Source organism: Podarcis muralis, chromosome 9 (assembly GCF_964188315.1).
Source record: "Podarcis muralis chromosome 9, rPodMur119.hap1.1, whole genome shotgun sequence".
Taxonomy (NCBI): Eukaryota; Metazoa; Chordata; class Lepidosauria; order Squamata; family Lacertidae; genus Podarcis; species Podarcis muralis.
The window spans coordinates 77,823,660-77,847,849 of record NC_135663.1 but is presented as its reverse complement, the minus strand read 5'-3'; the positions used below and the strand labels follow the sequence as shown (position 1 = coordinate 77,847,849).

The 24,190-nt window shown below is 44.4% G+C and overlaps 1 protein-coding gene across 3 annotated transcripts in view; it reads left to right on the top strand.

The window, feature by feature from the left end:
• The window catches only part of PPP2R2C (protein phosphatase 2 regulatory subunit Bgamma), a 47,250-nt gene that overhangs the window by 7,794 nt on the left and 15,266 nt on the right, over positions 1-24,190 (top strand). The window contains exons 2-4 of one of the 3 annotated variants that reach the window (XM_077934496.1): positions 11,303-11,409; positions 20,943-21,040; positions 22,323-22,488. In XM_077934496.1, coding sequence (XP_077790622.1) covers positions 11,331-11,409; positions 20,943-21,040; positions 22,323-22,488 — 343 coding nt within the window. In that variant the 5' untranslated portion in view covers positions 11,303-11,330. The remainder of the gene's footprint in view (positions 1-11,302; positions 11,410-20,942; positions 21,041-22,322; positions 22,489-24,190) is intronic. The other 2 variants (XM_077934498.1, XM_077934497.1) reach the window with 2 other exon arrangements.

Genomic DNA, 24,190 nt, shown 5'->3' with positions numbered 1-24,190 from the left:
TTAACTGTTGTTTTCTCATGGCAAAACAGGTCCGAAGTGTCATATTCTTCATTACTTCCTATTTTATTTTAACACGAGGGACACCCATGCAAAATACCCTTCATGTGATAAAAGAGGGGATGGGTACGGTACAAAGCGGCCGCATTCCCCCCACTGCTGACGCACTCGCACACCGTGTGACCATGTGTCAGGTGGCTTTACAACATGCGCATATAGAAATCTTCCATGTGGAGATGATCCTGGCCCAAGCAATTATTATTATTATTATTATTATTACCTCGCCCATCTGGCTGGGTTTCCCCAGCCACTCTGGGTGGCTTACATCATATGCAAAATCTTAGTGTATATATATATATGTAGAATCTCTTCACACACATGCCACAATTGTGTGTTTGGGTGGAGGATCTGAGCACCTTTAAATTGATGGCTGAAACAGAAGTTAATTTGGGAATAATTTACATGTCTCAACTTTTCTTCCTTTTCTTTTGTGACCTCCACCTACTGTTTGGCTTGTTTGTCCCTTAAAGAGAACCTTAAATCTTCCTGAAATAAATAAATTGTGGTGCACATAAGTATTCTGTATGGAAAAGGAGAAAAAATAATGGAGGGCATCCACCATCAAACATCAGTGTTTGGCATCTCTGTTACCTCTTAGTTCTATCTGGAGCTGTAGATGAAAAGTGTACCTAGGTTATGAATACAGATCAGCGGACTTAATTGGACTCTTAGGGCCAGTCTTGCCACAGGAGTGCTTTGGGAATTATTCCTGTTGAGACAAAACATGGAAAATGTTGCATCAGAAACTAAAGCATTGGGGTCGGGGGGGGGGCCTTTCCTGGGGAAAAAAACATAGATTCCTGCAGACTTTTCTTAATAGAATATTTCTCAAATTTTAGGAAACTGATGCTATGCCCGAACTTACTAGGGATTATTTTATTTATTTGATGTACTGCTCTTTGTTCAGAAATAATACTCCGAGAGGTCTAGCAAAGAAGTTTGAAGCACTATCAAAGACAAATAAATATGATAAAATAAAATATTATAATTCAGTACATAGCAATGCAGATTGAAAAATAGCATATAATGGCTCTAAATTCTGGGCAATTAAGAAGTTATGCACCTAGTGCCAAAAGAATACCAGAGAATGGTGCCATGTACAGCCAAAGCACTGGGAAAGGGGATAATTGTAGATAATGATTGAGGATATTTTTGGAAACTTATTTCCCTGTAATTATGTACCTAACATATCCACTGAAGCCAAACGTGGGAATTTTTAAAAATGCTGAGTGATAAATGCCAACCTCACTCTAGATAACAGTGCCAGTACCAAAGCAGTGTTCCTCAACTTTTTCAAACAAGATGACCCTGGTTTTCTTCACAAGGGTCTACTGAAAGAACTGGGCTGCACTGGAAATTTCCTCAGCAGGCCTCAAACTACAATGGATTAACAAAAGGTGGGGTGCTGCATATTAGTGCCAGGTTGATGAGTGAAAAAATATCTGCTATCTAGGATTTGATTGTCATTTGCGGATGAGTCACAACTTCAGCAATAGTTTGGTGAAACTGATTATTTAGATAGGGTTGCCACATTTAAAAAACCGCCCTACTTGTCATATGTCTGGGTTTTCCTGGACATTTTGCAGATTCAGCAAAAATCTGCCCGAATGCCATTTCGCAGCCCGATTCCCAGATTTATGGCAGCCCTAATTTAGATCCATTCCAATCTGGCTTTTACTCTGATTTTTGTTACCCCAGTGGACCATCGTTACCCTAGTAGATCACCTGACCAGGCAATAAGCAAAGGAGATTGAAGCCCTGTTGAGTGTCTGTAGTATCAACCGAATTCAGTATCACAACATAATATGCTTCTGGCTAGGATGGGACTTGAGGGAAGGCACTATTTTGTTTTGTTGCTACCAAGTGGTGTTCAAGGTAGCTAGCAGCAGTAATGCAAAGAAAAATACAAAATACAAAATAAAATGAATCAAATCATGAAAACAAGGCAGGTTAATCACATCAATAAAATCAGTCAAACCGGTACAAACAGCAGCCAAACCAATGGCAGCATGATTCCAACAAGTTGCCTTATGAGACAAAAGAGCCTGTTTGGATGAAAAAATATTTTTGCCTCAGATGAGGCTGGACAGCCTTCCCTTGGCAGGTAGTTCAAGAACCTGGGAGTAGCCACTATGAAAGCTGTCTCTCAGGTTCCCGCTTCAGGTGTCAGGTACCACTCCCCTCGTCCTGGTCAAGCCGGGTCCCCACATTGGCATCTCATCAGGGCCCATGACAGTTAAATAAAAAAGAGACTGTGAAGGCCTCCCAAAGAACCTCTCCAAAACTGAATGGGTGATAAAAATGGCAAATGCAGCTCAGTGTAAACAGGTGTAAAGTGATGCATGCTGGCACAAAAAAAATATTAATTTCACATACATGCTTAGGCCAGGCCAGATCAGGTACGAGACCTTCGGGTCATAGCTTGATGAAGATGTAGACGCAGTGTGCAGCAGCTGTGATAAGGACAGATTCTATGCTAGGGATCATTAGGAAAGGAATGGAAAATATGTCTGTCAATACCATGGCATTATACAAATCTATGGTGTGACTGCATTTGGAATACATGCAGGTCCTGCTAGGTGAACCTAATCTGTTCATGAGAAACAGTTCATAAGGTGAGTGTTTGTATAGTGAGCTCACAATTTCCATTCTTAATTGGGAAAATCCCAGTGCATTCCCAAACCCAGAATGGTTAACCCCCAAATAATTAAAAAAAGATTCTCCTCTCCTTTCATTTTATTTTCACTGACCACAGTTCCATAGATTGCGCTCAGTCAGGGCGCTGAACAACTTCTTGCTGATCTGTATACATGCAGGTCCTGCTGTTCGGATATTTGAATCAGACATTCATTTAGTGACCTTAGAGTAAAGATCCTTCACGTGCAGATAACGGAAAGTTCCTATAACAAGTGTTTGCATAGCTGGACCTTCATGTAATATGTATGGTTCACATCACCTCACATCAAAAAGGATTCCTCCTCACTACTATGAGCTGAATAAAGAGCATGAAATCCACTCCGAGTATATTTCAGGCAGAGTTGAAAAAGGTTCAGAAAAGGGCAACCCAGATGATCAAGGGAATGGAAGGACTCCTTTGAGGAAAGGTTGCAGCATTCGGGATGTTTTAGTTTGGAGAATAGGCAAGTAAGAGATGACATGACAGAAGTTTATAAAATTATGTGTGGCATGGAGGAAGTGGATAGAGAAAAGTTTGTTGGCTTTGAACGAGGATTGGTCATTGGGGTGTGCTGGTGTCATGAGAGCCCGCCCCTGGGCGTGTTGACATTGTGCAGCATGCTCAGTCGCGGGGGCAAGGGGGCGCGTGTGAGCCACTCAAACCAGATACAATATTAGGATAATTCCTAGTGTTGGGGCAGAGTAGTGTCTTTATGCAGGCCTACCATATTACTGGAATTTCCAAGGTTCAGATAACAAGTACCGTATATACTCGAGTATCAGCCGACGCGAATATAAGCCGAGGCACCTAATTTTAGCACAAAAAACTGGGAAAACTTATTGACTCGAGTATAAGCCGGTTCACCACACCACAAACCTGGTGGTGGTGGCAGCAGCAGAGGAAGAACAAGCGGCCTGAAAGGGCTGCTTTTAGGCTGCTCATTCCTCCACCGCCGACAGCAGCAAAGGCACTCATCCCTCCACTTGGGCCACTCGTCCCTCTGCCGCCATCGTCTCACTCAAGTATAAGCCGAAGGGGGCTTTTTCAGCATACAAAATGTACTGAAAAAGTCGGCTTATACCCGAGTATATACGGTACATACTGTGTTGAGTACATGATGTACACTGCTTTTTTCTAGGAAAAAAGGTGCCAGTATTGGCCATGATCTTCTCCACCCCTTCTCTCTCTCTCTCTCTCTCTCTCTCTCTCTCTCTCTCTCTCTCTCCCTCCCTCCCTCCCTCCCTCTCCCGCCCCTTCCACTTTGCATGGCGCTGTGGGTTAAACCACAGAGCCTAGGGCTTGCCAATCAGAAGGTCGGCGGTTTGAATCCCCGCGACGGGGTGAGCTCCCGTTGCTCAGTCCCAGCTCCTGCCAACCTAGCAGTTTGAAAGCACGTCAAAGTGCAAATAGATAAATAGATACCGCTCCGGCGGGAAGGTAAACGGCATTTCCGTGCGCTGCTCTGGTTCGCCAGAAGCGGCTTAGTCCTGCTGGCCACATGACCCGGAAGCTGTACGCCAGCTCCCTCGGCCAATAAAGCGAGATGAGCGCCGCAACCCCAGAGTCGGTCACGACTGGACCTAATGGTCAGGGGTGCCTTTACTTTTACCTTTACCCCCTTCCTCAACCTTCCCCCCACCTTGCTCCATCTGCTGTTCACACCCAGCCAGCATTCTGCCCTCCCCTTTTTCCTTCTCCCTTCCCCTCCTTCCAGCCACACTGCCCATGCTCACCTCTATGGTTTGCCCCAGCCACAGAATGGAAGGTGGTGACACTAGCAGCACAAGATTTAGCGGGGAAGCGGGGAGAGGTGCCAGTACAGTGGTGCCTCGCAAGACGAAATTAATTCGTTCCGCGAGTCTTGTCGTCTTCCGATTTTTTTCGTCTTGTGAAGCACGGTGTCGGAAGAAGCTGGAAAAGCTTCAAAAATAACCAAAGTCTTCAAAACCCTAAAAAAATGCTACCACACCGCATGCTATGAGTTGCTCCTCGAAGTCAAGTTGCAACTGTATTAACGGTGTTAAGAAAAAGGAAACAAACTTGCAAGATGTTTCCGTCTTGCGAAGCAAGCCCATAGGGAAAATCGTCTTGCGAAGCAGCTCAAAAAACCAAAAACCCTTTCGTCTTGCGAGTTTTCCGTCTTGCGAGGCATTCGTCTTGCGAGGTACCACTGTACTGTGTACCATTGAGCACCGCCAGGAAAAAAAAGCCCTTAATATTTATGGCTACTATCTTTCATTTCTTCCTCATAGTCGGGGATCATCCGTTGTTGTTTCCTGAATGACCGAAAATCCCTTTAGAAAATGCCACCTTTCAACTAGTGGAAGGGTTTGCAGTGTGAATTAAAAGACAGAGAGTGGGGCATTTTAGAGCTTGGTTTTATCTGGACTGGAAGCAGTGAGGCTAAGGATCCCACGCACAATTGGGGAATCTGATGCAATTTTGCATCTGCTTTTAGAATGCATTTGCTTCCACTCTGGTGTGCTCAGCTATGGCCCTACAATTACGAAGGCTGAGGCAGCCTCTTCGAGTGCTGAATGCTGGGGAGGGCGGATCTTGTGGTGGATGCTGGGGGTCCATTCCTCCTGGGCCCCCTCGCCATTTCCCTCTGTTGGAAGACAGTCATGGGTGTGCCACACAACCTGCCCTGTGTCCCTAGGTTAACTTGCTGATCTCAAGTGTGGTGAAATTGAAATTATATTCAACTGTCAGATTGATCTGCATTTGTATTTAAATCTGGGAGGTGTGCCATCTTGTCCTTTGTTTTAGGCAGCAAAATGTCTTGGCTCAGCCCTGGCTCTGCTCGTGTATTTGTAAGCAGAACAATCTCCAAATCTCTCACTATCAAATGAGACCTTATAGCATCAACCTAGACAGGTGGTGGTTCAAGAAAGTGTGAAGCATTGAACTATAGTGTTGAAATCACACCAGTTGCTACATCTGACGGGTGAGGTCATTATCTTGTATAAAATGCTAATCTCTTTGTAATTGAAACTGGCAGATCAAAAGCATTGAATAATGCAAAACGAAAGAACACACAGTTCATGCAGAACACTTCCTGTTGCTCCACTGCAGGGGATTTTTATCATCACCTACATCATTCTGAAAGGGAACACTTATGTTTTGTATCATAGTCATCTAGAATATTTTTATTTGATAACCGGGTCTCCTTCAGAATGGATAAAGAAATTAGAGGAAGACAGACAAGTTGTCAATTCAGTCTATGACTGTGAAATATGGTTGAATAATACTGAATATTTTATGGTAGAAAAATTAGAAATGACTGTCTTTTATTAAACTCATAAAAAGAAAATCCATCACTACTGGGTGTATCACATAACTTATTCCACGTCTCATCTTTCAAAAAAATGAAAATGAAAAAGTCAATTCACATACTATAAGTTATCAACGTACAAGAGACATAGCTGCCAATGTTTCCCCTTTTTTAAAGTGAAATTCCCTTATTCCGAATAGGATTCCTCACAAGAAAAGGGAAAAGTTGACAGCGATGGCAAGGAAACATCCTTCCTTAATGCCTGAGTGAGGGAAATAAGATAGGTCGGTGTGGAAAATCAAGCTGGTGAGACTGGGGAAGAAATTTGATTCAGTTAAGAGTTAAATTAAGCTGAATTTGTCAAATTTGCAGTTTCCAAAACAACATGAGAAGTGGAACATAGCCGTTTTTGCACTTACAGTACCTGAATTTTGCAGTGCAGTTTTCTAACCAACCAGTATTTACAAAAAAATCACAAATTAGGTAAACGTGTACATAAACTTGAATATGTTAGCGTAATCAAGGTACAAAATGCATTATAAAGGTAGAAAACACTTGCAAAAATGTGTACATTAGTCAAAACTGCATACAAAAATGTGTTCTTAGGAGAAATTCACTCTAAAATGCTGAAGGCATTTCATTAGGATTTAAAAAAATTAATAAATGGCTGCAGAAATAAGGAAAACTGAATTTAAGATTTGAAAAATGGGAAACAGAAATTGACAGATCCTTCTATCCCTTTTTGGTAGTAAACCCAATTTAATTCATTGGGACTTACTTCTGAGTAGAAATGCAACTGTAGATGGTTTTTGAAAGGCCATTAGCCACTGCATTTCATTTGAGTTTAAAATTCCATAAGATTCTTTGCTGCGAAAGACTAACAGAGCTATCCATCTGGAACGTCATTAACTTTGAAAGGAAGGCAACTGATTTGTAAATAAATAGTTGAGGGATATATGTGTATTGTACAATATATGTAAAAAATATGTTTATTTCCTGATCAGCAACAAACTGGAAGAAAGACTTGTACAAAAGATACCAGTTGCAGTGAAACAGAAAATACTGGATGAAAGTGCAATTAATTAATTAAATTTCTATACTGCCCTTCATCTGAAGAACATGGCATGGTTAACAATATAAAGACATCTACAGGTGATATGTAACCCCATGTAAGCTAGCGATGATACATCCAGGAACTTCACCTAGGTGCTGGGGAGGCTGCATCGCCAAGGGCACTTAACTCCACATATGGTGGGAATGCTCCAAAATTCAATCCTTCAGGATATCAGTTTTACAATAGATCTGCAAAATAACAAAACAGGTAATAGAAGCAACTCCAGAACTGGCCCTACTAAATATCTCCCAAGACAATAACACACAGTCACATGACAAAGAACTCATTAGTCAGCTCCTATGCTCTTTGGCAAAACATGCAGTAAATAAAAGTGTGGAAATACAGGCTTTAAATCCTTAAAAAGTGCCCCTTTCAGTTAATTCCAAAGTATTCCACATTAAAATCTCCTTCCAAATTTCCCTCTTCCCCTAGCTAGAAGAAGACCACACATTTGGTAAGATATAAAATGGTTTACTTACAAACTCCCCAAAGATCATATTCACGTACTTTTCCATACAGCAGTAAGCAAATTTCTGCAGGCAGTAAAATGTAGCTTGGTTACAAGCTGGTAAAAGTCCTATACTATTGGTAAAGGAAAACACTACTTTCAGATTCCATTCTTGTCTGAAGCAAAAGTGACTGGTTGAAGTCATCTCCCCCTTCGGCCTGCCTGCTACATTTTTCACCACAGGAAGTTTCTGCATTGTGTTCAAGGGCAGCCCCGCATACAGTGCATTACAATACTCCAATCTGGATGTCACCAGAGTATGGAGCACAGTGACCAAATAATCGTCTAAGGGGCAATGGAGCCAACAAACCAGCCAGAGATGGAAATAGGCACTCCGGATGGCATTACCACTTGTTGCAAATAATCTGAAAACATATATTTTGTTTTTCTACTACACGGTTGCAACTCCTGGACCTACTCCCAAACTTCATACACTGACCAGGTCTTCTGCAGATAGCCTTTATGCACACAAGTTGCAGGCTGTGTCTGTGTAATCTGAGTAGAAGTGTGCACAGGCACTGTGAAGGAGCTCTGAACAATGGGTGGTGACTAATCATGCTTCATCTTCCATATATTGAAGATTGCCACTATTAAGTTGTGGGTGAACATATCAGACGACACAGCGATTCTTCAAACAGCTCTTGTTTATTCAGAGGCCAGAACAGAACTGAGCTGAAGGGCTCAGTCAGCCTGCTTATATAGAGCTCTAGTACAACGTTACTGTAGCAACTTTCTAAAACTATCCAATCACTGAACGCCACTTTCAATCCTTCATTTGCATAACTATCTACAGTATCCCCCTGCTGGCCCAGGGTGAGAACTTCAGTACATAACAGCCACACTGTAGTCATCTGCACAGGATTAGTAAAAACTCTGTGGAAGACAACCGAGGGCATAATTGATACCTAAGGCTCAATACACCCATGTGTCTATGCCACCCTAACTGGTTCGCACCTCAGTATGCAAACTGCCCTCACTGAAGAATATTATGTTTGAGGTGATTTGAAAGTTGTCTCTGTTATTTGAGCTTCTAAATGACATAGCATCACACCTTGTGATTCAGTTGCCAGCATATTGCCAGAAACTATCAGTACTGTATTATTTCTAGAAATCCTTGAGAGATACATGCAAACATCCAAGAGATAAACAAAAATGTGTGTAACAATAGGAATTATCAGGCTTTGTTGCTTGAGGACAGCTTCTAGCTGTCTTGTATCATTTTTATTTTTTTTACAGCACGGGTGAGAAACATTTTTCAGTCTGAGAGCCCTGCATGCTCAGGGGGTGGGGGCAGTAAGAGGTAGGCAGGGGCAAAAGCCAGGGGATCAATGGATGTACAGCAGACAACATTTCACCCCTGCAAAAGTCAGAGGCTCACACCCACCCACCTTTCCCCATCTTTTGTGCAGGCGAGGAAGAGGCATTCAAAGACACAGTCCAAATGAGGGGGCCGAATCTAAGGAGGGTGTGGAGCAGGACTGGCGAAGGGTGTGGCTTGGGCAGGGGGGTTGTGGCCGAGAAAGGTCTGGAGGGTTGAATTCAGCCCCCTGACTAAGGTTCCCCACCCCTGCTTTGCAGGCTTAAACATAGCATATGAATTAAATGTTGAAATAAAACAGAGGATGTTGATTACAAGAGCTGAACATTCTCATCGGGATCATGGAGAAAATCACTTTGGACTTCTGATGGAATAATTTCTAGTGCAATACACAAGGCATTTTAGATTAATTTGTACTTAGACTGTTACAGGGAAATTATAATTGGAAGATTTCCCACAGACCTAAGTGCACTTTTGCATGATCTTTGAAGACTTTCAGAAGCAACACTTCAACCATTTATTTTGTTGAGGTCGGAACTGACAAAACTGTGGGAGAGGGCTTGGAATACATCAATTAGTTGGCAGAGCAATCCTACCAGGGGGTTGCGAGAGCCCCAGCATCAGACGATACAAACCCTTGCCAGGCGCAAAGTGGAAGGAACGGAGGAATGGCATTTCCCCTTATTTTATTTCTTTCTGGGGGCAGATCATACCACACACTTAAAGCACACAACTTCTGCCAAAGAATCCTGGGAATTGTAGTTCTCCCCCACAGAGCTACAATTCAGTATCCTTAACAAACTACAGTCCCCAGGATTATATGGGGGGGGAAATGTACTATCAATGTACTATCAATGTGTATTACATGTGCTTTAAATGTTTAGCGTGGAACTGCCCTGTTGTTGTTTTCTTTAGGAATGTCTCTCTCCCATGGTTTCCAAAATATATATGCCATATCCTGGGCTTGTGTATATTTGCCCCGGTTTTGAGAGTGTGCTGGGTTGAGTGGGGAGGTTTTGGATCCTTCAGATTTCAAACCTTCCCCCTAATACGCTTCCTGAGACGCTCAGCTTTTGTTTCTATAGATGTCAGAGCTCTGGTGTTAGTGAGGCAAGGGCCACTGAGGTTTCTGAGGCAGTGGGGAGAGACCCTACACAGTCAGATCACCCTCTCAGAGAGGCAGGTCTTGAGCATTCAATGACCCCTGGGACACTCTTCCAAGGACCATGGGAATGCGGTCTATAAAATATTAAATAATCAAGGCAAGCTCATAAGTTGTCTCATCCTCTTTTAAAGCCAGGGGCCACCACATCCTGTGGCGGTGAATTTTATGTAATGTATAATTGACTTACAAGATCCACTGCCACAGCCACAGGATGTGCTGATAGCCTCTAAGTTAGAAGACTTGAAAGGGAGATCATTAAAGAGGCGTGTCATTTGCAGTGGTGTTAAAAGGCTGGTCAGCACATGCTAGAAACAGAGAACAGGGCAGGGCATTTGTCTCCCTGCCCTTTTGTGTAGGCAGCTCTCTTGGAAAAAGGAGGCCAGACAAGGTGCTGCCTCTGTCTGATCCACCATAACTCTTTTGATGTAACAACCACACATTTAAAGGCCTGGAGTAGAACCCGGGACCAGAAAACTAAGGTTTTATCTCCTTAGAGCAAGCATGGCCAAACCTGGCCCTCCAGATGTTTTGGGACTACAACTCCCATCAACCCTGACCACTGGTCCTGTTAGCTAGGGATAATGGGAGTTGTAGTCCCAAAAAATCTGGAGGGCCTAGTTTGGCCATGCCTGCCTTAGAGTATGCCCTGCATCTCCTCATTACAGGAGAGTCAGTATCAAAAACAAGTAAGTCATGCTAGCAAACACGGCGCATTAATGGGTCAAATCTGCTTTCTGAAAAGGCAAGTCACAGCTGAGGTTCATGTAGAAATGTGAGGATTAAGCTGGTCATATTTGTTCTTTGTTCTTAGAAAACCATATATATATATATGAGGATATATATATACCCTCATCAAAAGATTTTACTGGAAGAGTTCATCCCATAAGAAATATTTTAGGGAAGGGGAAAGGCACAAAATGCCATTTTCCTTATTGCAAACAGTTTCCCCCAACACATCCTTTGCAAACACATGTTGCAAACTCAATTCATTAAAATAATGGTGTTTGCAAATATTTTGCCTAAATATTGTTCGAAAAAAGAGCAGTGCATATGAAGTTAAGGGCTCTTCATCGTTGTTTCTAATGAAGATGGGGCTAGAGAATTTTGTTTGTTTTCTTTTTCTGCACATGTAACCTGACAGGTGCTGAACTGGCAGCACTGGAAATTGAAGTCCTCTATTTCTCCACAGGACTGGCATAGCATGGGCGGCGGCAGCCATGCAACCTTCCCCACACTGCCATGCCAATGTGTCTGAACCCTCTTCTGAAGAGAGCACCTCTGGAGGTGAGTGGGAAGGTCAGTCTCTATGTCTGTCCAGTCAGTGGCCTGCATGGCAGTGACTCCTGAAGCTGCCCAATGTGTTAGTATTCTGTGGACACTTATCCACTTGGATGAGAGGAGGGCTGGCCCTCCCATGAGGCAAGGTGAGGTGACCACCTCGGGCGGCAGGATCCACAGAGGCAGCAGATCCGGCCTCCGAGGAATGCATCACAAGTAATAATAATAATAATAATAATTTTTATTTATACCCCGCCCTCCCCAGCCAAGGCCGGGCTCAGAGTGGCTTACAAGCAATAATAAAAACAAGTTGAATGATTACAACTTTAAAAAGTAGAAGATCTTTATTCCCTGCTTGCTCCCAATGTAGAGCTTCGCTCCTCCCTTCTTCCCTGGCAGGGGGAGGGCGCCATTTTGTGATTCGCCTCAGATGCCAAAATGTCTTGGGCTGGCCCTGGATGAGAACACCACCTGTACTGTGTGAGCGGCGTAATGGGCTTGGCTTATGGTGACAGTATGGGACGCGGGTGGTGCTGTGGGTAAAAGCCTCAGTGCCTAGGGCTTGCCGATCGAAAGGTCGGCGGTTCGAATCCCCGCGGCGGGGTGCGCTCCCGTTGCTCGGTCCCAGCGCCTGCCAACCTAGCAGTTCGAAAGCACCCCTGGGTGCAAGTAGATAAATAGGGACCGCTTACTGGTGGGAAGGTAAACGGCGTTTCCGTGTGCTGCGCTGGCTCGCCAGATGCAGCTTTGTCACGCTGGCCACGTGACCCGGAAGTGTCTCCAGACAGCGCTGGCCCCCGGCCTCTTGAGTGAGATGGGCGCACAACCCTAGAGTCTGTCAAGACTGGCCCGTATGGGCAGGGGTACCTTTACCTTTACCTTTTATGGTGACAGTATAGTCAAAGCCTTTTGCTGCTGGGCTACAAATGGCCGGGGAAGAACAATATTAATTGACACTTATTGTATGGGCTGCACAAGAGTTGCACTCACTCTCTGAGTGCAGCTTGCTTGCAGCTAGCCTGGGTTTTTGTCTCCTCACTATCTTGCATTATAGCTGCCAGTAAGTGATGTTGGGCAAATTCCAAATTCCATTATTGTGCATATATGCTCAATAGTGCTAACCAAGCATCTCTTCTGAGGAAGAACCTGCGGGTTTGCATAAATCCTCAAGGCTGGATCACTGCAATGTGCTCTATGTGGAGCTACCCTGGAGGTTCTTCTAGCGGGTGTAGCGAGTGCAGAACATGGTGCCTAGGTTACCTGGAAGGGGGAACAAACTACTCGGTGGCATAGGACGGGGGGTGCGGTGGGTGTGGGCTGCCCCTGGTGTCATCACTGAGGGGATGACAAAATGGCAAAAATATGTGTTTTGGGGGGAAATAACTCCCGCCCCCACCGCCCCCCTTCTACACCACTGCAGGAGCACTTTCCCCTCGAGTGATTTCCAGAAGCATTGCTGCCTCCAACTTTGCAGGCAGAGCACAGCCTTTATGGCTAGTAGCCTTCGACAGCCCTCTCCTCCATGAACCTGCCTAATCCAGAGGCATAGCTGGGTGAGGCGGGGGCCACTGGGTGCCACACCGCGGGGCCTGCAGCATGCCTGAGCCATGCGTCTCTCCTGAGGGGGAGGTGGTGGGTGGACTGCCTGCAAGCTCCGCATCGCTTTTTCGAGTAGCACGGGGCTTGCATCTGCCCACCGCCTCAGCCACCCTACAGCTGAGGGGGAGGTTGTGGAGAGGCTCCACACAGCCCTGTCTTGGCTTGCCCACCCCCATGGGCAGCTTGCCCCGCCCCATGGGTGGCTTGCTCCGCCCCCAGCTGCAGGGTGGGTGCTCCGCCACAGGCACCCGCGCAGCTAGCTACGCTGCTGAAACTACTCCCAGCATATAGCATCTTACCTGGGGACTTACACTGACTACCAATATGCTACTGGGTCAGGTCAGGTTTAAGCTTTTGGTACTATCCCATACGCAGGTGGCGCTGTCGGTTAAACCACAGAGCCTAGGGCTTGCCAATCAGAAGGTCGGCGGTTCGAATCCCTGCGACGGGGTGAGCTCCCGTTGCTCAGTCCCAGCTCCTGCCCACCTAGCAGTTCGAAAGCACCTCAAAGTGCAAGTAGATAAATAGGTACTGCTCCGGTGGGAAGGTAAACGGCGTTTCCATGCACTGCTCTGGTTTGCCAGAAGTGGCTTAGTCATGCTGGCCACATGACCCGGAAGCTGTACGCCGGCTCCCTCGGCCAGTAAAGCGAGATGAGCGCCGCAACCCCAGAGTCGGCCACAACTGGACCTAATGGTCAGGGGTCCCTTTACCTTACTATCCCATAAAGTCCCATTCAGCTCAGGACCAGGTTACATGAGGGACTGCCTTATCTATTATATACCCAGCAGATCACAGCAGCCCCTGGGAGATTTTTCTCCTAATAGTTCCAAAGAGATCAGAATCCTCCACAGTAACTCAGAGCAGGGCTTTTGATGTGGCTGCCCATTCTGTGAAGCAGCATCCCTGCCAAGATACAACAGGGACCCACTCTCTGCATTTTTGGAAAACATCTGAATTCATTTTTGTTCCCAACGAGCTTTCCCAACTGGATGAATAGGTCTCTGGCATGAGTGTCTCATTTTATTTTATTTTAAATTCATTTGCTGTTATTTTCTGTGCTGGTTTTTAACTGATTTTATCATATTGCATGTCACCTGTGGAAGGTGATTAATTAACATTTAATAAGTTGCCTATATGCACTGTACACAATTATGTTTAGTCATGTTAATCTTTCCTTGAGTGCATTGGTGTTCAAGGTCTTTGTTATTACGAGGTGATAGTCTCTTGCAGATGGGAGCTGTACTCCAAATATCTGGGGGGCATCTTGGAATCTCCTTTTGCTTTATACAAATCACTTTGTCCAGGGTAGGTTTTTGTTACTTAAGCATGGGCAGCATACATGGTGCCTACCAGGGTGTTTGGGACTGCAGCTCCCATCCACCCTAGCTAGCCAATAGTCAGGACTGATGAGAGTTTTAGTCCACAACGGCACTACATCACCTGCCCCTTTCATAAAAGATAGCTGTAGGTGTGCTGTCTTTTGTGGGTGGAGGTCACCGATCCAAGGCTGGCCTGTGAGGGAGCTAAGGCAGTCCAACAAGGAGATGCGGCTTAAACAGCTTGGAATCCCTTGTTTTCGTAGGCAAGGAAGATACCCAGCCTGAATTCTGATGGTACAGCCTGTAGTGAGTTCCTTTGACGTTCCCGTTAGGCTCCCTGTGTCCACTGAGCGTTGCACAGACTCAAAGTCTTCTTCTAGGTTTTGGCTGCTTTCATGTATTGTGTTATGCACCATTGTTTCCCTCCCTTATTGTGTGTGTGCAGTCTTCAGATTAGGGCAAGTAACTCAGCATTAATGTAATCTATTATACCGAGCAATGATAGTGGTTGCAAAGTGGCAATACACCAAGTGCATAATGATCGCTTGCAGATCCTGTATACTTCCGTAAGGGCTCAATAAATCTTAGCAGACACGACTGATGCAAAAACAAAGCACACAAAAAAGAGTTTGGCTAATACCAGCATTTAGCATTTGCTACTTTGATATCTCTTGCATTAGAGATCTACCCAGGAGTCTTGGAAATTAATCATGTTGGGGAAAGAAGCCATCACACTGTTGACATAGATTCTGATGGTACATCTGAATCTACATCTGCAATGCATCTGCATTGCAGGAAATATGGGTATTATTAGTTTATTTGGGTGGTTGAATAGCTCTGATAAATCTGTGTTCTCATCTCATGATTTGCACACTAGTTTCCAAAAGGCAAGTGTGCTTTTGTGAGCGTGAAAGAGAGGTGACTTGTTGGGTGCATTTTGTTTCAGCTCCTCCGAGAGAAATAATAAACCCAAGCTAATTGAAGTGATGCTATAATGTCTTGTCAGGCTATAAAACCTGAAAAGTTATGATTGGGCAGACATACATAGAAGGCTGGATTTTGTCTTGGAGACTTGTGATCCTCAGTGAGACATGGTGGGTAGTTAGCTCAGTTCCTTTTTGTTCTCTTCCTTTGGACAAATTAAAGTCTTGTTCAGTTCTAGTGACTCGTCTCAAAAAGGGTGTTGCAGAGCTGGACAAGTTTCAAAACAGAGCAACCCAATTGATCAAAGGGATGGAGCAGCTTCCTTATGAGGGATGGTTACAACATTTTGGGCTTTTTAGTTTAGACAAAAGAGTAAGAGAGAAAATGATAGAAGTGTATAAAATCATGCAAGGTGCGGAGGAAGTGGAGAGACATCCAGTGAAACTGAATGTTGGAAGATTCAAGACAGAAAAAAAGAAAGTACCTTTTAACACAGCACATAGTTAAATTATAGAATTTGCTCCCACAAGAGGCAGTGAAGGCCACCAACTTAGATGGCTTTAAAAGCAACAAATTAATGGAAGACAAGACTATCGAGGGCTGTTAGCCACAAGGGCTGTGTTGGAGGCAGCCGTGCTTCTGAATACCAGCTGCTGGAAACAGGAGAGAGTGTGCTGAGGTCCTCTTCATGGGCTTCTCATAGGCACCTGCCTGGCCACTGTGAGAAGAAGGTGTTGGACTAGATGGGCCACTGGCCTGATCCAGCAGGATCTTCTCATGTTCTTAAGCTACAGTCCAACCATACAGAAGTCAGAATTCCCAATTTTTCTATCAAGAGAAGCAAGATGTATTATTTCAGTGAAGAGACAGATTTCAACAAAGCAAAAGCCCCAAACCTGGATTTTGGCATCCAAGGATTCTCTACTTTTAGACCTATTTTCACCTTAACTAACAAAATTCCAATAATTTGCAAGCTTGGCCACCTCACTGAGGGAACAGCAGGTCCTGGGGCATTTAGGTGCTGCGTTGCGGACCCTGGTTCTATGATATTCAAGCTAGATATTAAAAAAGAAATTGAATGAATGAATTTATTATTTTGGTCACAGACCAGTTCCAGCTCACATACAAAATCAGGGGAGTCATGAAACACAACAGGGATACATTTAAATTAGCAGAAATTAAAGAAGAAATTACATACATGCTTCTGTGGAATCCATGGACATAACCACAGGTTTACCTGGCATACTTTTCAGGCTATAAAGAAAAACCACAGGACACAAAACCAATAGCTAAGCCATTATCCTCCAATTCTAATACTGACTTTTTTGTATAATCTCATTGGCATCAGTCACTGTGCTGGCTTTGGTGCAATAAAGCTGTGATTCAGGCATGTAGTAGCTGGGCCAATGATTGGTTGCTATGGCAGTATGCCTGTTCAGACCAACCAGCCTCCTGATTCATTTTCACTTGAGAAACACAAAATACTTGTGTGCGGCATATCACTTTTTGTTACGGGAATAAAAACATCAGCCCATTACTTTGGGAATCAGAATGATGTTAACTGAAAAAGAATCCATGTGGCTATAGTACAAGTAAAACGGAACACCTGTCTTGCAGAATGTAGTAGTTTATTTTTCAAAATAAAGTACAAGAATACTTTGTGGTTTTTTAACAACCAAGCGATGTATAAATTTTATGAAACAAACAAACAAATCACAGCTCTAACTTCACATATTGGCTAAAAACACTGAAAGGCAGGAGGAGTCAGTCTGAGGTAAAAAGGTAAAGGTAAAGGGACCCCTGACCATTAGGTCCAGTTGTGACCGACTCTGGGGTTGCGACGCTCATCTCGCTTTATTAGCCGAGGGAGCCGGCGTCCAGCTTCCAGGTCATGTGGCCAGCATGACTAAGCCGCTTCTGGCGAATCAGAGCAGCACACGGAAACGCCGTTTACCTTCCCGCCGGAGCGGTACCTATTTATCTACTTGCACTTTGAGGTGCTTTCGAACTGCTAGGTTGGCAGGAACAGGGACCGAGCAACAGGAGCTCACCCCGTCGCGGGGATTCAAACCGCCGACCTTCTGATCGGCAAGTCCTAGGCTCTGTGGTTTAACCCACAGCGCCACCCTTGTCCCTCTGTCTGAGGTATCTCCCAGAAATTGCGTAGAAGCTGGCCTGTGCATTATGCTTCATAACTTTCTTTCTAGAAGGGCTCGAGATACGTTTTTTAAAAAGAGAAAAGCTCAGAATCTGGGACACCTGCTGGCATAGGCCTGGAAAGAATTGCTGCAATAGCACTGTCATAAATTCAGCCCCGGGACGCGGGTGGCGCTGTGGGTAAAAGCCTCAGCGCCTAGGGCTTGCCAATCGAAAGGCCGGCGGTTCGAATCCCCGCGGTGGGGTGCGCTCCCGTTGCTCGGTCCCAGCTCCTGCCAACCTAGCAGTTCGAAAGCACCTTCAGGTGCAAGTAGATAAATAGGGACCGCTTACTAGCGGGAAGGTAAACGGCGTTCCGTGTGCGGCTCTGGCTCGCCAGAGCAGCAATGTCACGCTGGCCACGTGACCCGGAAGTGTCTGCGGACAGCGCTGGCCCTCGGCCTCTTGAGTGAGATGGGCGCACAACCCTAGAGTCTGTCAAGACTGGCCCGTACGGGCAGGGGTACCTTTAACTTTAAATTCAGCCCCAGTAGTTACCACTCCATGTACTGTGAGCCAGGGTCCTGTGGCCATCAGGTGGCTGGAAGCATTTGAAGCAGAGCTGGAGAGATGGAGAAAATTATGACTTGAACACCTTTTATATTGATCAGAACCCAGACCAGGAGGGTGAAATCTCCTATATTTCACATAAGTTTCATTACTTATATAGGCTAGTCCATTTAAGAAGTAGACTGTGGATGACTACCATCAGTGTAACTGGGATACATTCTGGTACATTCATTCGAAACTTTAACAGTCTTTATAATTTCATATCCAGTGTGACACTATCGTTCTTCTCTTCCTGTTCTTTAGCATCTTTTCAAAAGGTTACAGTGATGGTATGATGTTGTCATTAATCTTATTGCCATCCAAGTTGCCAGGGTCTCATGTGACTGTTACTGAGAGTCAACAGTCGTTTCCACAGGCCCACACAAAGGTGGTCGAGCACTGAACCTGTCATCCATGGACATCCATCATGGCTGCTCTCCTGCTTCCTGAAGTCTGTTGTAGCTGGTAGTTTGGCAGGCCTAGTACAGTCCAGATTAGCAATAGTGACTGTTTGTAGCATCGGGAACATATATTTTGAGAATGTTTATTATTTATTTTACTGATACCATTTGGCCTGTAAAGTGTTGAACAATAGTAATAAAATACTTCACTAATCCATAAAAGCAGCCCCTTTATTGTCCAGTAATCCAGAAAAAAATAGCCTAGGATGACATTTATGCCATTGCTATACAAGCAGAGAAAGATCTTGCCTTAACGCTTCTTTCCAAGCTGGAACTCATACTATGCTGACATACAAGGATCATCTATTCAAATTAATGGTAGTGGCGCTCATGGAAACAGTGCTCAACTGGAAGGATGTGCGCAATCTTTCTACCCACAGGTGTTGCTCCTGAATATGTCCACTAGCACTTGATGAAAAACTGACTAAGCAATGTAAGAAGGCATGGAGTGAAATCCAAAGATGTAGGTTTCAGGACATGTTTTCAGTTTATTAGTTATGTCAACTTTAGTGATCATTTAATCCATTGCCCTCGCTCTCAGTGTCCTCTTTGAAGAAGATACCCTTCAATATGATCTCTTTAACGGTTTACAGTATAAGTATTTTGCTGTGCTTGGGAATGATTATGTTTATTTCTTTGTGCAGGACACATGTAGTTTGAAGTTTTGTTGTTCAGAGTTGGAAAAATTAATAAAAAGTATTTTAATAAATGCAAAGTAGCTGTGTTTGATGTTTTTGCCATTATTCCACTGCTCATTTTATGTGTACATATTTCTTTAATATTGGAATCATGATTGTATGAATTTAGATGTGCTAATTAGCTTTCGGTGATGTCGTGTCAGCATCTGGGTCCAAGCTGTTTTATAACCATCGTCTCTTAATGCGCTTCATCAGAAGTTCACCTCCTCTTGATCCAATTACTCTCAAGGATCATTGGGGGTTGTGCCAATGGGTGTCAGAAGAATAATGAAAGTGGCTGTGCAATTAAGTGAATGTGGAATACTATTCAGATAATTAAATTCAGAATAATTTGCACTGTTCTTGTGTTGTATAGCATATAAAGTATTCTCCATCAGTTACAAATAGATTAAAAATTATTCCCCTATAGCTAGAGTATTCATAGCAAGTGAGTGAAAATATTTGAGCTTTTTAGTGCTCTGAATTAGTCAGGGAGCTTGATATGGAGGAGTATTTTGGTGGTTTAGTTCCTGTTACCATTTAGTGGCCTGTGGGTAAAAGCCTCAGCGCCTAGGGCTTGCCGATCGAAAGGTCGGCGGTTCAAATCCCCGCGGTGGGGTGCGCTCCTGTTGTTCGGTCCCAGCGCCTGCCAACCTAGCAGTTCGAAAGCACCCCCGGGTGCAAGTAGATAAATAGGGACCGCTTACTAGCGGGAAGGTAAACGGCGTTTCTGTGTGCGGCTCTGGCTCGCCAGATGCGGCTTTGTCATGCTGGCCACGTGACCCGGAAGTGTCTGCGGACAGCGCTGGCCCCCGGCCTCTTGAGTGAGATGGGCGCACAACCCTAGAGTCTGTCAAGACTGGCCCGTACGGGCAGGGGTACCTTTACCTTTTTACCTTTTTATTTAATGAACTGGTTTCTAGATGGGTGACATCTGGCTTCTCAGCAGTACAAGTCAAAAGGATGTCAGTGTTTTAGAAAACAACAAGCTAAACATGAATCAGCTGTGTGATCTGGTGGCTTAAAAGATTCAAGCATTTCTAGGCTCCATTAACAGAATTACAGATCATAGTAAGTACCACTCTATTCTGCTTTGGTCAGACCTCACCTAGAATATTGTGCCTCCTCCTGGGCACTGTAGTTTAAGAAGGATATGATGCAAACTGGAATGTGTCCAAATGGTGACAGATATGGCAAGGTCCTATAAAGAGAGGCTGAAAGAACTGAATATACTGTATTTAGAATGACGGAGGTCACTTTGGTGCCTGCTAACGCAGAGGTTTGACCCCCAAAGGCATACTCCATTGTCTCTCGAGATAGATGCCAACAATTAAGAGGTAATAGGATAGCCATCTTCAAATACTTGGCATACTACAAATACATAGAGGATGGAGCAAATATGTTATCTGTTGCTCCAGAGGATATCACTTGAACCAATGGATTAAATGACAAAAAGTATTACTTCCTGACAGAACTCCATGAAGAGCTACATGACAGTGTGAGTTGTTCAAAATGGAACAGATGATTGAAAGGTGCTGGGCTTTTCTTCACTAGAGGTTTTTACATAAAGGTCAACTAGCCATCAATCAGGCGTGCTGTTGGGGATTTCCTGCATTGGCAGGGGGTTGGACTAGATGGCATTTGAGGTACCCACCAGGTCTGTAATTCTGTGACTTAAAATGCTAAAGTTCTCTTGTGGCGGAATGAAGGTGGGGCTCAGGAAAAGAAAGAAAAAACCCCCCAAGTAACTCATTGTGAAATATTTGGCATTTTGGATGGGCGGTTTTTTCTGTAATTTGATTTTTCTACATTTTCTTTCACAGCTGACATTATTTCAACTGTTGAGTTCAACCACACAGGAGAGTTGCTGGCAACAGGGGATAAAGGAGGTCGAGTTGTTATATTCCAAAGGGAGCCAGAGGTATGAATTTTTAAAAAGGTGTTCTGGTTGTTGAAGGAATGTCTCTTACTACAGTATTCAACAGCAAATAACCCCACCCTCTGTTTGACCATACTGTTAGCTTCCATGTCCTGATCCACAAGCCCTGTGCACACACAAAATGCTGAGACGGTATTCTCCAAAGCTACTCTAGCTCTGGACGCCTGCCCATAAGTGTTTATTGTGGCATTGGTGCTCCTTTCTTTTGCAAGTTCGTTTTTGCAGCATCTTCACACTGGCATTTTGCAGCAGAATGCCAGCTCATCTATATATACACACACACACGTCCATGAAAACCTGATATCTACAAAAACCCTCTTTGCCAAGGACCTGTTTGCAAATTAAGCTGCTGACTGCAAGCACCCTGTGAATATTTTTTAAAAACATCGTGATGCACAAGCTGCTATTCCCCTGTTGTTTGCAGGACAATAGATGTGACTGTTCTGGGCTTATTTTAATTGCACAATGGCTATTTTTGTCATGCTCGAATGCATGCTTGATAATGTAATGGTTACATGTAAAGGTTCTTATTTGTGGTTCAAATCGAAACTTTCCGAAAAGATTGTTTGAGATTATTGGAAAGAAAAACTAAGTTAAGCCCTAGGTTTAGAAACAGTGAAGCTAAGGCTTGGAAGGCATTGGTGCCTTATATTTTTAAAATTTGGTTTGTCCTCTCAAAGTGAGATAATATTGGCTTTTCCACTAGCAGTAATTCTCCCTGGTGCAGCTAGGTGATGCTGCAAGGCAACATTCAGAATGGTGGAAAAAGGAATTTTCTCCTTCTCTTGTAGAAGCTTTGTGCAAATAAATTGATTTGCAATAGGTTGAGAACAGACAAGAGAGTGGGTGATATTCAACTAAGTTTTACTCAGAATACACATAACTTAGTCATGCTCATTGATTTCAGTGGGTTTGCTTTGAGTACAGCATAGCTGAATGCCAACCTGTACTTTTCCACATAACAAATTACCTTGCAGAATGCATCACCACAAGGGGAGGTGGTCACTAGTTTAGATTAAAAAGAAATTATTAGATAACGTCATGGAGGGCAGATCTAGCAGTGGCTATCAGCTATCAGAACTAAATGAAATCCTGCGTTCTGAAAGCAGATGGCCCGACCTGTTGCTGTAATGGTAAGTATATTGGCTCCCTTCCTTCTTGGCTGCCATTGGACATATGGTTTATTTGGATCAAGTCAACTTGAAAGATCAGATAAGCTCTGAGGTCAACAGTTCATTTTTTGTTTGTCCTATGTTCTTCACAGAGTAAAAATGAGCCTTATAGCCAAGGTGAATACAATGTTTACAGCACCTTCCAGAGTCATGAACCAGAGTTTGACTATCTGAAGAGTTTGGAAATAGAGGAAAAAATAAACAAGATAAAGTGGTTGCCGCAACAGAATGCAGCCCACTCTCTTCTGTCCACAAATGGTAAGACAGCAGGAACAATACAGGATTCACAGTTTTTCCTTGTCTCTGGCAGATGGGCTTCAGCTGAAAATTTGATGAATTACATCTAATTTTAAATATACATTTTTAGTGTAAAAAAAGAACCTTGGAAGTGGCAGCAGGTTATGATGTGTCTTCACTTTATGGGAGTAAAGATGGGCACAGGGGCGTACAAAGTGGGGGGCGTGTCACCCCGGGTGCTACTCGGGGGGGGGGGGGAGTGACAAGATGACCCCTGCATCCCCCCCCAGCTGTAGAGCGGCTGAGGATGAGCAGTCAGTATGGGCGACGCTTGCACGGTGTCCATATGGGCTGCTGCTCTCGCGCGTCATCAGTATGGGCTGCTGCTGGCACGGCGTCCGCACATGGGCAGCCCATATGGTTGCCGTGCAAGCAGCAGCCCGTATGGCAGGAGTGCGCACGCGTGGCAGCCCGTACGGTCGCTGCACAAGCACAGTCTGTACAGACGTCATGCATGCGTCACCAGGCGGTTCACCCCGCCCCGGTGCTGGAGAGGGTTCCTCTGCCACTGGGTGGGCAGCCCTCATGCACCCGTAAAGCCATCTTTTCCCCATACTGTTAGGCCCCCTATAATGTTCCATTTTGATGCACATTTACCTACATAACATAACATAAAAATCATGGGTTATTTAAGCCCAGGATGAGGAACCTGTGGCCCTCCAGCTGCTCTTGGACTCTGGGTCCCATCACCTCCAGCCAGTATGGTGAATGGCTAGGGATGGTGGGGAGTTACCTCCCCTCTTCATGGACTCAGCAGGCAGCGTCCCTCCCCAAATTAAAGAAGAGCTCATTCAAGCACTCACTGAAACACATGTGAGTTTGAGCTGGGAACATGGAAGCCGCTTGCCACAATAACAGATGTCATCAGTTAGACCTTTGCACATACAGTCAAACCTTGGTTTTCAAATGTCTCGGCAGCTGAACGCCAAAAACCTGGAAGTGAGTGCTTCCATTTTCAAATGCGCCTTAGAAGTTGAATAGCTTCCAAGGTGTGTTTCTCAATTTTCCCCATTAAACTTGCTGACAGCCCTTTGATCCTTTATTTTCAAATGTTTCGGAAGTCGAATGGACTTCCGGAATGGATTACATTTGAAAACCAAGGTTCCACTGTATAGCAACAAGGTCTAAAGAGGAGTCAGGGTGAGGCAAGGAAATGGATCAAAAGTGTGTAGATTAACTTGGGATGTGTTTTATATAAAGTGAGAATCTTAGGACAGGAAGAAGTGCTCAGAAATGTTTGCTGCTGATAAGAGGTGCAGGAACAGTTGCCCAATCTCATGGGTAGGCAAACTAAGGCTCAGGGGCTGGATCCGGCCCAATTGCCTTCTAAATACGGCCCATATACGGTCTGGGAATCAGCTTGTTTTTACATGAGTAGAATGTGTCCTTTTATTTAAAATGCATCTCTGGGTTACTTGTGGGGCCTGCCTGGTGTTTTTACATGAAAAGAATGTGTCCTTTTATTTAAAATGCATCTCTGGGTTATTTGTGGGGCATAGAAATTCATTCACCCCCCAAAAAAAATATAGTCTGCCCCCCCCCCCCCCAAGATCTTGGGGACAGTGGACCGGCCCCCTGCTGAAAAAGTTTGCTAACCCCTGCCCTAGCTCAAGATTTTCAAAATTTAGAACCCTGGGGCTCATTGAAAATTACTGAGGCCCGC